Raw genomic sequence first — 15,195 nt, 5'->3', positions numbered from 1 at the left:
CCCAGCAACTCAATTACACAAGTGCTTTTCCTGGAGACAAACATCGTATTGCTGTTTGTAGCAGGAGGGCTTTATGTATACTTCCCATTTCATCATACAGAATATTAAAAAGACATGTACTAAAAAAAAAAAGAGACATGTACTGAGATTTAGTTAATTAATAAATTTAATGGCTTCATTAAGGACAAACTGGCTTTTATCCCCCTATGTGTGGTGATAAAGAATAGAAAACTCCTAGTATGGTTTGGTGCCACTGCCTTGATTTGTGTTAAAGTGCAAGTGGTAGTTTTGTCCACCTTTGTTTTTGTCAACACAGTGATAAAAGCAAATAACATCTTGGTATTGCTTTGAATAATGGTCAAATGGACCATTTTTAGTAGTCATGGAATTACAGATTAAAACCACCCTGAGATACTATTTCATGTCCAAAGTAAGGGCAGAAAAAAAAAAAAGGCAGAAATTTAAAATTCTGTGAACAGGGAGGGTTGTTGCCATGGATATGATGCACAGGAACTTTCCTATCTGGCCAGTGGTAGTATGAGTTGGAACAACCACTGGAAAACATTCTGGCTGCAACTTCAGAACACATGCACACCTTATGACCCAGCAGTTCTATGCTAGAGAACACTGTAAGTCTGTACCAGGGTATATGTACAGGAATGTTCATAGCAGCATTATTTGTAGTACTCAGAAATCGGAAACATCCAAATGTCGATTAACAGTAGAAGAGATAGGGCTTCCCTGGTGGTGCAGTGGTTAAGAATCCACCTGCCCATGAAGGGAACACGGGTTCGAGTCCTGGTCCGGGAAGATCCCACATGCTGCGGAGCAAGTAAGCCCATGCGCCACAACTACTGAGCCTGCTCTCTAGAGCCCGTGAACCGCAACTACTGAAGCCCATGCGCCTAGCGCCCATGCTTTGCAACAAGAGAAGTCACTGCAATGAGAAGCCCGCACACTACAATGAAGAATAGCTCCCGCTCGCCGCAGCTAGAGAAAGCTCGTTGCACAGCAACGAAGACCCAAGGCAACCAAAAATAAATAAATACATTAATTAATTTTAAAAAACATATAAAAAATACAAGAAAATGATGATCACAAAGTCAGGATGATGGTTGCTCTAAAGGAGAGGGAGGTGATTGTAACTGGAGGAGGGCACATAGGTAGGCTTTAGGACACTAGCAGTGTTCTGTTTCTTTTTTTTTTTAATTTATTAAATTTATTTATTTTTGGCTGCATTGGGTCTTTGTTGCTGCGCGTGGGCTTTCTCTAATTGTGGCGAGTGGGGGCTACTCTTCATTGCTGTGCACAGGCTTCTCATTGCGGTGGCTTCTCTTGTTGCGGAGCACGGGCTCTAGGCATGCGGGCTTCAGTAGTTGTGGCACACAGGCTCAGCAGTTGTGGCTTGTGGGCTCTAGAGCTCAGGCTCAGTAGTTGTGGTGCATGGGCTTAGTTGCTCTGCAGCATGTGGGATCTTCCTGGACCAGGGCTCAAACACGTGTCCCCTGCCTTGGCAGGCAGATTCTTAACCACTGTGCCACCAGGGAAGCCCTTGTTTTGTTTCTTGATATGGGGAAAAAGTAAAAATGTTTTTTAAAAAAACCCACAGTGTTCCTCTGGGTGGGTGGAATTTTGAAATTTTCTTTATTTTGCTTATCTTTTTAATTATTGTTATCATAAAAAGGGACGGCTTTTTAAAAATAGGAAAAGATTGCTCTTTTAACATTTTTTCTTAGTTTGTTGTTAAATTACAAAAGTAATACATAATTAGACTGATTTTTTAAGTCAGTTTGCCACTTTTGTACCTAATATGCTTTAAATGTCCATTTAAAAAAATCTTCACATGTTCTGAAAATTTGTTTCCTAGCAAATTTTCAACTCCTTCCCTTAATCCACCTGCCTCCAAATTTTAAGATAGGTTATCATTATTATTAATTTTTATTCCTTTCTCCTATCCATGTTTTCTCCGTCCTACTTAGTATGGTTTCTGTTCTGAATCCAAATTGGAATGCAGATTTGCTTTCAACTACTTCACACCCATTTTCTGGTCCAGTCAGATTGCCAGAGCCCTGTGTCATCTTACAGACTCTGTTGGAGCCAAGGGATGTTACTTCTTTATACTGTAGCTAAAGGAAGCCATTGTGTGTGTGTGTGTGTGTGTCTGTCTGTCTGTCTGTGACATGTTTCTGGATAACAGCAGCAATAATGCCATCTGCTTTCTAGGTGGAGGAGAGGCAAAGAGAGGAGCAGCTCGTCTCATTTGACAGGTAAAGGAATTATTCTAATGTAGAGAGTTGAGATGGGATTTTATACTTTATACTTAATTTTAATTTTAAAAATCAATGAGAAAAAAGGAGGAAAAAGAAAGGGAGTCCTGGAGTAGGTAATTTATAATCCATCAAATAAAAAAGTCAAAACTGTGGGCTTTTCCCAGATCTTTGAATTATGGAAGGAATAATTTCAAAGTGAATAAAAAACTTTCAAGAAATCTCTGATGTCTATGTGTTGAGGAGAGGGTGTGGCTCAATAAGAATAAGTATGAGCCCCCAAATCTACGGATTTGGAGGTCTAAATAATTTTACCTCAAATTCAGATTTAAATTCTTCAAAGTTCTTGGGTCAGTGTTTACTCATCCCTAAAATGGAGGCAACCCATCCTTCTAGGGGTATTAAAAGAAAAAGCAAATAATTTGTATCTGAAGAACATCTCCTTTCTTAACTTCTCCAAACTGAATTAACTAATTCCATAAAAATGTACTGATGGTATTAGTTGAGAACATAAAATGTTTTCTTATAGGTATGTATCTATCTCCCCCCCACTATACTGTGAGCACCTCAAAGGCCTGGGGTGCTGTCTTATTCAGTTTTGTATCTCCAGCACATGGAGGAAATTCTTTAAATACTGTGGAGATGATTTGTGATTTATGTGTACTGTTGGAAAATGCTTAATACTGAATTTTCAAAGTGTTACATTTCTAGTATAAGATGTCGTATGCGTTTCTTTTAAATATGGTACCTGAAAAGAAGGGTTATAACATTTCACTAGCTTTTTACTTTGGCTTTCTGTTAAGAGACAAACTAAAGCATAACCTCAGAGATTCTCAAAAACCAGGGGATGTGATTCTATCGGACTAATTGGTGAAGCACTGACAGGTCACTTAACCTGCTCTCCTCCACCTGTCTAGTACCCGAGATACCAATACAGCTTGCGCTTTGAGAGTGCCCTGGGAGAGAATGGGCCTTTGTTGATTTCAAATCTCTGCCCACTTCTGTCTAGCAAGCCCTAGCAAGATTGTAGAATGTACCTCTGAAGGGAAACAGCAAGGAGTCCCATCCCTTATAATTCTGCTTCCTCTTAGTTTTGCCCAGGAAAGCTGAGACTTTGTTTTTTTGGTATTACCAACTCTTTGCCTCTGGATGTGAAGAATGTAGCCTCTGACACTTGTATTGATACCAGAGGAGTTGGAGCCCTGGTACTGTCTTTGGGCAGGCTCTGCTGGCAGCAGAGGTGATGAAGGTATGTCTCATGCACACCTTAGAGAGGAGGAATCAACTAGTGTGCTTGTCTCCCTGCAGCCATGAGGAGTGGAACCAGATGCAGAGCCAGGAGGATGAGGTGGCCATCACTGAACAGGATTTGGAACTTATTAAAGAGAGGGAAACGGCAATTCGGCAGCTGGAGGTGAGAGCCAAGTCATGTTCTTTGTTTGACTCAATGTAGATGCAATCTCTTAATTCACCTGGTTTTTCTCGCTGTGATTATGAAAAAGGATGAAATGAGTTGTTGTATGGCTAATGAGACATATTATGTCTCAGTGTAATCACGGTGAATTTGAACTACTCTTATGTTGGTATGGGCCATGGCACCTGAGAATACCCGAATCCTCTCCTCAGTTACTATATCTTATATGGTCTCCATGAGACTATGCATAGAGAACAGAGCAAGGCCAACAAATATTTTATTGCTCATTAAGACTTTGTCCCCAAACCTCAATGCCAACCTCTAGGTTAGGTAGGGCTCTATGGAGAGCCCTTTGCTTAATCTGAATAGCCTAGAATAAAGATAGGCCAAAAAGGTTTGCTCCATTTTTGTGTATCCCAATGTCCACTCCCAAGTTTTGGATATCATGTCAGTGAGTCAGAGAAATAGGAAGAGTTTTTGAGGTAGGGGTTGAGAGAGCGGTCTTGAGGCCTCTCTTACCTTAGTTCCCAACTTTAATCTTGCACAGTGACCAGTAAAATATCCTTAAACCTGAGTACTTTTCTCCTCCATGGGGATAGAAAACTGCCATCCCCGGAGGCAGTGGGGAGGGGAGGGTTGAGAGAGGAGAAACTTTGAACTCCTCCTTGACCTTCATCTGTGGCAGTCGTTCTGAACCACGACGGCACTTTAGAATCACTTGGAGATTTTTTAAAAAATTCCCCAGCTCTCCTCCTCCACTACCAATTACTATGTTTGGACTATATGATTTGCCTATTTTTCATAGATTAAAAATGGGCAAACATCCACAAGAGGCCCTGGCCGTGGACACTTTTTCCCTTACAAACTTCGCAGGTGATTACAACGTGCAGTCGAGGTTGAGCCCCACTGCCCTAGAGCCCATCAGTGTCAGTTTTTTTGATGGGACAGCTCATCCTCAAGTTTGATTATTACCTTCAAAAATGTCATGTCTTGGGCTTCCCTGGTGGTGCAGTGGTTGAGAGTCCACCTGCCGATGCAGGGGACACGGGTTCGTGCCCCGGTCCGGGAAGATCCCACATGCCGCGGAGTGGCTGGGCCCGTGAGCCATGGCCGCTGAGCCTGCGCGTCCGGAGCCTGTGCTCCGCAACAGGAGAGGCCACAACAGTGAGAGGTCCACGTATTGCAAAAAAAAAAAAAAAAAGTCATGTCTTTTCTCTGTTTCACCTTCAAAAAAGTCATGTCTTTTCTCTGTTTCACCTTCAAAAATGTCATGTCTTTTCTCTGTTTCACCTATTGCTACTAATCATTGACTTGGTTCTTTAACGTGAGAAATCCTGTTATAGCAGGGAGTAGAGTGAGATATATGGAGCTAAGGAGAAGAATGTAATGTAGTAGATGTCAGGAGTGTAATGGGGACTTCACTCAACAGAATTAAGGCCAAATTCCTTAGCCGGGGCTGGATTTTCATATCCAGTCATTTCCTGCATCTAACATACAAACCCCATGCTAATGGTGAAGCATCACACTCCTGTGTGTCTCTTCTGCTGTCACACTACACTTCTGACACTTCTGGCCCCTAGATGTGTGGGCTTATTCCCACATCAAGCAGCTCTGCCACACCATCGGGATGTCCTACAATTCAACTCAATTCTGACACTATCTCCCTGGAGTTAGCCTCAGATCCCACAAGACTGACCCCCCTCCCTGTGACTTCAGATGCCACTCCCAAATGCAGGTCGTCACCTGTGCTTCTGACTGACAGGCTGGAAACTGGAGGTTCTCATGACCCCGTCCTTGGGTTTGATTAATTTGCTAGAGCTGCTTACAGAACTCAAGAAAACAGTTTACTCACTAGATTACCGGTATGTTATAAAAGGATACAGCTCAGGAACAGCCATATGGAAGAGATGTATGGGGCAAAGTATGTGGAAAGGGGTACAGAGCTTCCATGCCCTCTCCAGGCACACCACTCTCCCCAAATCTCCATGTGTTCACCAACCAAGAAGCTCTCTGAACCCTGTGGTTACATGGGCATGATTGATTAAATAATTGGCCCTTGGTGGTTGATTTAACCTTGAGCCCTCCTCCCCTCCCCAGAGGTCAGGATTGGGGCTGAGAGTTCCAACCATCTAATCACCAAGTTGGTTCCCCTGGCAACCAGCCCCCATCCTTACTGGTTTTCCAAAAGTCAAGCCATTAACATAAACTTAGGAGTGGTTGAAAAGGGCTTGTTATGAATAAAAAAAGACATCTTTATCTCATTTATCACTTAGAAAATTCTAAAGTTTTTAGAAGCTCTGTGCTGGGAATGGGACAGAGACCAAATGTATATTTCTTATTATGAATCACAATATCACACCTTATGTTATAGTCAAACTGGGCTGTTTGTTCTTTAACCCAGTTACCTTTCTGTGTATATGGCTTCTCTTTTGCTGTAAGGCACAACTCAAGTCCTACCTCTTCTGCCATAGTCTTCCTCCTCTGCTAGACTTCCTATACCATTTATTAGTCATTTACCATGTAACACCCTTTCTTCTTATTTATCTTATTGTATAGTGATCCCTCCCCCCGCCCCCCCCCGCCCTGTTAGCTATTATTAAGCCCTTTTATATTCACAGCAATTAGCAGACTCTCCCAACTATAGTAGACTCTTAGCAAGTAACTGAGGTTCTGGCAAGAACTATTCTTGCAGGTTATGATTAGGAAGTCATTGCTTTGAAGGCATCATTTTTTATTATAGCATTCTGAGAGGCAGTACACTTTGAAAGAGCGTGGGCTTTAGGGATATAATCCTGGCTGCAATGCTTAGTTTCCTCACTGACGAGTTGTATGACTAGACAAGTTACATAACCTCTCTGAGCCTCATTATCCTCAAAGATACTTAATTCATAGAGTTACTGAATGATTAATTCAAGTATCAAGGAGGCATAGTAACAAAAGATCATGAACTTTTAATTCTCAGTTCTGCCACTTGCTAGCTGTGAGACCTTGGGACAAGTCATTAAACCTCTTTGAGCCGTGATTTTCTCTTCTGTAGAATGGGGATAATACATGTCTCATTGGGTTGTCATGAGGACCAATTAAGTAATAGTTAACAATAGCTGACCCTTATGAAGTGGTTATTTCACAGTTCTAAGAACTTTTTATTTAGTACTTCTGAAAACCCTATGAGATGGGTACTGTCATTGTCCACATTTTAGAGGGGAGGTCCAGAGAAGTTCTTAATTTAAGGTTGGACAACAAAACTGGAGGATTAACAGTCCTCTGTAGCTGACAGTCAGGCTCCAAGAGACTGTGCTTTTAATTACCTACCTGGTATAGTACTTGGCACATAGTAGTCATTTAGTAAATGTTAATAATTAACTATTTTTCATTTTCTGTTTATGGAGAAAACATGATTTATAAGCTTTAAAAACACATGTGTTGTTACTAGACAAAACTTTAGGTAAGTAGAGGAAATGAATCTTCTAACATGTTGCTTAATGTTAATTGTTTTTTTGTGTTCCTCAGGCTGATATTTTGGATGTCAATCAGATATTTAAAGATTTGGCAATGATGATCCATGACCAAGGTGATCTCATTGGTATGTATTATTGATACCTTTAACATGAAGGTGAGTTGACAGTATTTGTGTGCAAAGAAGTCAGTAAGATGTGTCTTAGGAATTTTGGAATACCATTTAAAAATCATTAAATTCATTTTCTTAGCAATTTTCTTATGTTGTCAAATGTGTAAGTTAAAATGAGGCTTCCATGAATAGTCAGCTCCATTCACTTGCCATAGCCTCTTGGTAAGTCTTTGGCTGTTTAGGGAAATATTAGCTGTCAGCTTCCCAGTTTTTATCTCCAGAAACTTGCACAACTATGGGCTTAGAAACCCTTTTTTTTAAAAGCTTTTTATTTGGAAATAGTTTCAAGTTTATAAAAAGTTGCAAAAATGAAAATAATAAGGAACTTCTTGGGCTTCACTGGTGGCTCAGTGGTTAAGAATCCGCCTGTCAATGCAGGGGACATGGGTTCGAGCCCTTGTCTGGGAAGATCCCATGTGCTGTGGAGAAACTAAGCCCGTGCGCCACAACTACTGAACCTGCACTCTAGAGCCCGCGAGCCACAACTACTGAGCCCACGCGCCTAGAGCCCCTGCTCCACAACAAGAGAAGCCACTGCAGTGAGAAGCTTGTGCAACGAAGAGTAGCCCTCACTCGCCACAATTAGGAAAAGCCTGTGCGCAGCAACAGAGACCCAACACAGCCAAAAATAAATAAATTAAATAAATAAAAAATAAGGAACTCCTTTATAAACTTTACCCAGATTTACCTCTTGTTAACATTCTGCCCCACTTGCTTTTTATTTGCCCTCTTTCTCACTCTATGTATATACCTGATTTTTTTCTGAACCATTTGTGGGTGAGTTATATACTTCATAACCCTCCACCCCAGTATTTATTTCCAAAGAATAGGGCTATTCTCTTATGGAGTTAGTAACTTTTGATTTCATGCCTGGATAGTTGGAGTGATGGTGATGAACCAGGACCCATAGCATCATAATTGTTTTCAGTTTGCAGTCTTGAGACATCTGAGTGTGGTAAAACATCCACTGCCCTTCTTTTTTGCAGACAGCATAGAAGCCAATGTGGAAAGCTCAGAGGTGCATGTAGAAAGAGCCACTGATCAGTTACAGAGAGCTGCTTACTATCAGGTAAAAGCAGGTACTAAAGAAAGTCACTGTGTGCTGTAGACTTTTTGAGAGCAGCTGCAGCCTTTTGCTTAGACTTAAGCTGGAGACAGGTAGTCATAATTGCAGTCCCAGCTCCACTTTTAGTATTTTTCTTTGCAGAGAGATCTACAAAAAGGCATCAAACTTTGAATAAACTGACATAGAAGCCTCTTAGCTGCAAAGCTAACCATGTAAGCTAGCATGATACCTAATCTGGTATAAGCCTACGTTTATAACCTAAACAGCTGAAGTTTGTTTCAATTAGGATAGTAATAGGTACAAAGTAGAACTTTGCAGATACTTTATGTTGACTGTTGCCACAGAGGATGGACAAAGAATCAACTCTGACAGCTATTTATGAATTAATAGGGGCTTATCATTTTGGGGTTATTTCGTATGAATAAATAGGGGTTAATCGTTCCACTTTCTGTAAAGTGATATTTTTCTACATATGAGTTGAAACTCTAGTTTTATGACTTTTATCTGGGTCTTTACCTCAGTTTACAAATATTGTGAATGAGGTCCCTCTCATTTCTCCTCAATTTGGTGTTGCATGGCTTTTTAGAAATAAATAGCATTCAGTCAGTTACCATGTTCCTAAGATAGCTATTTCACCTGGGACTGTTCTTAAAGAAATTCATATTTAATAATAGTGTTTCCCCTTAAAACTGAGTGATGACTTTAATATCCAACAGTAAAGGAACAATTAAGTAAATTATATACATCCACTCAATGTTATGTGGGAATTAAAATAGATGTTTATGAAGAGTTTATAATATCAAAATTTTTATGCTAAAGCATTAAGTGATAAAAACATCAAACATCATACAGTATGGTCCCAATTATGTCAGATAACAACATGCATGGATAAAAGATCAGAAGGAAATACAATCAAAATGTCAACTGTTTTATTATCTGTGGGTGATTATTTTCTCTTCTGCTCGTGTGTATTTTTTACAGTGAACACAATTTTACAGTGAACAAAATTTTATACTAGGTATAAAACCTTTATTAAAATACACATGTATGGATAACTTATTTTATTGCAAATAATGCCTAGCAACATAGGTATAAACAGTTCCTTTGCAAAATTGTATTTGGGAGCCTGGAATTAGAACTTGCGCTGCTGCCTTAGCACTGGTAATTTGAGACTTTTGAGAAGGTGTCCGCATAGTCATACATGGATAGAGTTAATTTTGAATTACCAGGAGGCAGATTGATGAAGCACTCTTGGGGTCTTAGATTGAAACATTTTTCACTTGTTTCATGAGTGTCTTCTTTACATATTTCTCTCCTCAGAAAAAATCTCGCAAGAAGATCTGTATCCTGGTGCTTGTCCTGTCAGTGATTATTGTAATCTTGGGACTTATTTTGTGGCTAGTTAATAAATGAAGTGATTGCCTCCGAGCCTTCTCCTGCTGAGCTGTTTTCAAGGGCAAGTGCTTGCTGGAGTCTTGCCAGAACAAACTGATCACAAGAAGACAGAATACACCAGAATGTCCTGTAATAATTTAGTTAGAAACTAACTACTAACTAGTCCTTGGAATTAGTGACCTGTGGAGACAGTATTTATCAACTTATGTGTACATTTTATTGATTTCTCAAATTAAGAATTAATTTATGTGGATTTTGCTTTCTCTTATACTCTGATTGCCCTTCGTCCCAAGTGTTTACTGAAAATTACATTCTAGATATTCTTGTTTTGGTAGGTAACACTATAGTCTTGTAATGTTGTCTTTCTATGTACATACAAGATTTACCTTTTTACTAGCAACTGAGATAGAATTACTTTCTGTCACCCAGCATATTGGAGTCTGTCAGAAACTGTATAATAAGCCAGCATTTTTTATTATTTAATATTTGTTTGAATTTCTAAGAAGCCTGCCCCCTATATGCTTTGAAAGGTTTTGGCAATGTATTTAACTAGAGAATAAAAAATTGCACAGGTGATCCAGATTAAATGAGAAGTAACTATTTGAGCTGGTCAGCTGTTGGGGTGTGTGTTAATCTGGGTTTAAGTTTATTATCTGCTAGTGTCATCGACTGCAATTCATCCATATATACACTAAATGATCTTGTTCACTTTTTGAAGAGTTTAATTAACATTACGATTCTCTGTGGGGTTCCTCTCCCACATGTCTGTATAGAAGGGGAGAATTAGACAAAGCGTTCTTCTGGAGAGCAAATAGGAATTGTTTGGAATGATTTAATCTTTTGTTGTTGTTGCTCAGTTGTGGTTCTGCATTCCTGGTAAATGATGAATGTTGCCATCAAAAGGCTGCCCCATACCCTAATAAGGTTTGCTGGGCATTTGATGGCAGGAAGATTTTAAAAGCTAGACTGAAGTTGGTTTAAAATTTAGTCCTGTGAACCTGGCGATAAAGCAAAGGTTCTTTTTTGTAAATAATACTGGTTTGGAATAGTGATGTTAGACTTATCCTAATTTATGAACAAGAGATTAATCTCTCCATGCATAGTTTTAGACAAAAAATGTTTCAATAAAAGATTGCTGTCTTGTAACATAAATGTTGTCCACTCCCCTTTTTCACAAGTGTAGGGAGGTTAAAGGGAAAGTAATTTCTCTAGGTTCTCACATAAATGTGAATTGGGCCAACGATTTCAGTTCATCCTTTAGTGAATCAGAGGATCTCACTACCCTGGATATATTTATACTTATTTCTTCCATTCCCTTTAATGTTACTTAATCTTCTTTTACTAAACTAATGTGAACAGCAGGGAAATAGGGCTAAATGCATAAGTTTCTTTGCACTCTTGCAGCATTCCACCCACATAAGACAAATAAACATTTGAAAAGCTTTTGTAGTAAGTTTTTATGAGTTAACATCCTAATGCAGTAGATACTGGGTAATGTGCTGTCCAGAGAAAAACTGAGACCTGCAAGAAGACTGGAGATCAGGTGAGGATTGGTTTAGGGGTGGAATAGGTCCTTTCCTTGAGGAACAGGATAGAGCTATTGGGGCATCAAGTGGCCCAAGCAGCAGCTTCAGAGGTAATTCCTTGGTTATACAATCACTGCCCCTCCAGCTCTAAATTACGGTTGGACTTGAATACATCATTTGTAACATTCCAGGCAAGAAAAAAGTCTTGACTGTAAAAAAATACCAAACAAACAAAAAAACCCACGAAACCTTTCAGTTTGGGTAAAATGAAGCCACCACAGTTCTGTTCTGTGTTATCCAATGGTGGTGGTAATAGTAGTCATGGGTAGCAAATATGACCTTGGCCTAGAATTTCAATGGCCTGGAATTTGTAGTAGTCACCAAGAGGTTCTGCTAAGTGGTCCTAACAAACCTGTTCACAGAATCCTCCTTGACTGTGCTTTGTCCACCTTTAGGGCACCATGGTTTAGGGCAGTGGCTCTTAACCATGGCTTCACATTAGAAACTAAAAAAATACTGATACCTAGGTGACCGTGCCACAAGATTCTAATTTAGTTAGTTTGGGTTATAGCCTGGGTATAGAGACTTCTAAAAGCTCCAGATAATTCTCAGGTATAACCATGGTTGAAAACCATTGGTTTGGAGGTCAAAAACTAGACTGGGGTACAGAAGGCCTGGGGAATCTTAGCTCTGTCATTAACTTGCTGTAGGTATTTGGACAAGTTATTTAACCCATAGGCCCCTAGTTTCCTCAGTAGTTCTCTTAAAGCTATAAAATTCTTTGATTATAAAGACCATAGGGATGTGGTCTGAACATACCAACTGTATGTTTGTCTCTGTATTCCTTTCCTTTTCTCTTTCTTTCTCCTTTCTTTATAGAATGTTTTCTCTTCAAGTGAATTAAAACAGTAGTACTGTAGTATAGGGTAAAGTAGAGGTGTCATGCTGGCCACTTCCTCTGCAAATGTTCCAGAACAAGAACTTGCTAGCTGCTAGACCAATGCTCCCTGGGTAGGTTTTGTTTTGTTTTGTTAAGGGGTGGTAATACACTGCCTTGCACCACTGGGGAAAAAATATCAAAATGAAATCATGCTTCAGTCAGTGCAAACTAAAACATACCGAGCCTCCTCCGTTCAGTTTTTTTGTTTTTTGGGTTTTTCCCCCTTCTTTTGTTCAGGGGCAGTTCTCAGTCATGGGAATGAAGCTTTTGCTTTTGGTGACTAAATGCAGACCAGAACCTCAGATTTCATTCTATCCTGTTTCCTAGGGCTAGAAATCACCTGCTTCCTCCCTTTTCTAAGCATATTTAGCGTATCCCTAGGTTTCAAGGAATTTTTCAGTATTGCTTTCCAGTACTATGAATTACATCTACTACTTTAGAATCTCCATTTAGCCAGGAAATAGCTTGAAAGGTTTTAATTCCAACCCTTGATCCTGCTTTTAGGCCAACTGAGTAGTTCATTTTAATACGTATCCAAAATGAAATTTGATGAACAATATACTACTTAATTTTTAAAAGATAAACTTGAAATAATAGAATTTTTAATGTGGGACTCTGATTAAGGACCAAGTTTTTACAGTCCACGGAGAAATGAGAAAAATAACATAGTGGGCTTTTTAAAGTACCATCTATGAATCTGAGCTAATGGCCTTCTCACTTTTTAAAAAGATTATGAAAAGGTGGTGATGTTAGGTGACAGTCTTCATTTAAAAATCTCAGTTGGCAAAATAAAAGTTGACACCCCTATAATACTTATTTTCCCCTGGTCCATGACATCTCGAATATCTGAACCACTCATCTATAAAGCTGCATCGCTTTACAACTGAAGAAGCTGAGGCCAGGAATGGCAGTATACTGCAGGAATTTAGAGGCTTGAGGAAGTGCTCTGTATGTGAATGGTCATTTGTGGGGTAATACTGGAGCCCTTACTACAAGCAATTTACTATGCTGAATGTTTTACATTTATCATCTTACACTCACAAAACTATTGAGGAGATATATTTTTCTCGTCCTCTTTTTATGGATTAGGAAACCGAGGCATAGTAAGTAAGCGACCTGGCCAAGGGCACACAGTTCAGGAGCAGTGGAGCCAGGATTTGATCTCAAGCACACAGACTTCAAAACCACACCTTTAGACACTATACACTGTCTCCATTCATCACTGATACAAACTATCCTGCTCACCACGTCTTTCATGAAGCTTTAACAATGCGGAGTAATGGGAATTTCTATTCAGTTTTCATGAATATCTTTTCTTTTGTTGGCACCTTGTAAACTTTTCATTCATCACCCTGCTAAATGAAGTCTCCTGCTGTACCATCTCTACACAAACACACAATTTTTTCAGTGTCTCCATTTGATCACTCATATATAAAAGATGTTCTAAGAAGTTTTTTGATATCAGTATGCTCCTTATGTCTTTAGATTCTATTCTAAGGAAGTCTCAAAGTCTAAGAAATTAATGTCTTTGTTGAGATACCAAAATCCAAAGGCAGCTAGCCCATCAGTCTTTACATTTCAAAAGGTTCATGTCCTAGACTGCTGTCCTCCAGTTTGCTGATCTCTGTTGACATCATTGGTGCCCAAAGAGCATTTTGCTTTATAAGGCCCAGGAAAGTGTAAGGTGCCATTACATCAGAGGTCAGTGTGAATATCAGCTATGCTGGAAACAGGGAACATGGCCAAGGAATAAAAAATTATAAGGGTAAGAATATAGCTTAGGTTTCTTGGGTGTACATTCAGCATTAGAAGGGATTAAATAATAGACCACCCACAGAAGCTGAGAAATTGAAAGGCAAAGCTGACATAAGATGGTATTAGGTCCCTGATAGTTAGACATGGCTTCAATACCTCTTCATGCCTGAAAAGGGCATGGGACCTTAAAGGCCCACACAATCTCTGTAGACACAAGCACCTTGCTCCTTTCTGTTACACTCAAAACACTTGAAACTATTTAATTCTTTCTTAAGAATCAAGTCCTTGTGCTCAACGGAGGAAGCTATAGCCTGTTTTCCTGAAACCAAGTTTAGAGCTATCAGCCTAGTCTATTTTTGGAATCACAAAGCTGGAAAGTAGGATATTAACCAGTTTGTGTGATAAGTGATCTGAGGGAATTCCCTGGCAGTCCAGTGGTTAGGACTCGGCGCTTTCACTGCCGAGGGCTGGGTTCAATCACTGGTCCGGGAACAAAGATCTTGCAAGCCCCGAGGCACAGCCAAAAAAAAGAAAAGTGATCTGATCAGTTAACATCCTTGCTGGATGAGTTTACTGTGCATTTGAAGACCAGGGGAAAATGTGATCCTCCTGCCTAAGAGTTGATAATTTTAAATTCTAAGTTAATATTATGCTGCAGCTAAATCTTGATGCCTAGAGATGTCACCAAGGGCAAACTCTTTTGAACAGGCTGATGTTGGATTTAAAATCTAGAGGACCAGTAGCAAGCAATCAAGAAAAGAAATAACTCCACCATAGAAGGAGATAACTTGCTGTGCAGTCAGTGCCTCTTTATGGGTGAACAATAATTTTGCATTCGGTTTCCTTAAAAGAAAGAAAGAAAAAAAAAAGGTCAGATAATCCTCCCATGTTTTCTACAAAAGTGAAAAAGTGTTGGGCTTTAGTTGCATGCTAATATGATCACACCAACATCAAAATGTGACAGATAGCGATGATTAAAGAGCATGGGCTTTGGCATCACACTGATTTAGATTTGAATCCCACTCACCACTTGTTCTAGGGTGAGGCTGGGTAGCTCAATCTCTCTGACCCACCCCTCAGGAATCATAATACCTATTTCAAGAGAGTTGTGAGAATTAAATGAGATGATTCATAGAAACTATATACTTGCCCAGATAAGTAAGCACTCAATAGACATAAGCCATTACAACCAAAGGACCTGCTG

At 39.6% G+C, this 15,195-nt stretch overlaps 1 protein-coding gene across 1 annotated transcript in view; it reads left to right on the top strand.

Annotated features, from left to right (window-relative positions):
• STX12 (syntaxin 12) overlaps positions 1–11,213 on the top strand; it is a 34,364-nt gene extending 23,151 nt beyond the window's left edge. Inside the window, exons 5-9 of the mRNA XM_029229933.1 lie at positions 2,224–2,267; positions 3,576–3,681; positions 7,192–7,264; positions 8,296–8,378; positions 9,696–11,213. Coding sequence (XP_029085766.1) covers positions 2,224–2,267; positions 3,576–3,681; positions 7,192–7,264; positions 8,296–8,378; positions 9,696–9,788 — 399 coding nt within the window. The 3' untranslated portion in view covers positions 9,789–11,213. The remainder of the gene's footprint in view (positions 1–2,223; positions 2,268–3,575; positions 3,682–7,191; positions 7,265–8,295; positions 8,379–9,695) is intronic.
• Positions 11,214–15,195: the final 3,982 nt, after the last annotated feature.

This window comes from Monodon monoceros, unplaced genomic scaffold, assembly GCF_005190385.1.
Source record: "Monodon monoceros isolate NGI ecotype Baffin Bay Population unplaced genomic scaffold, NGI_Narwhal_1 Super_Scaffold_18, whole genome shotgun sequence".
In the NCBI taxonomy this organism is placed as follows: Eukaryota; Metazoa; Chordata; class Mammalia; order Artiodactyla; family Monodontidae; genus Monodon; species Monodon monoceros.
Note: the sequence above shows the minus strand (reverse complement) of the source record. Positions and strands in the feature narration are given on the sequence as shown.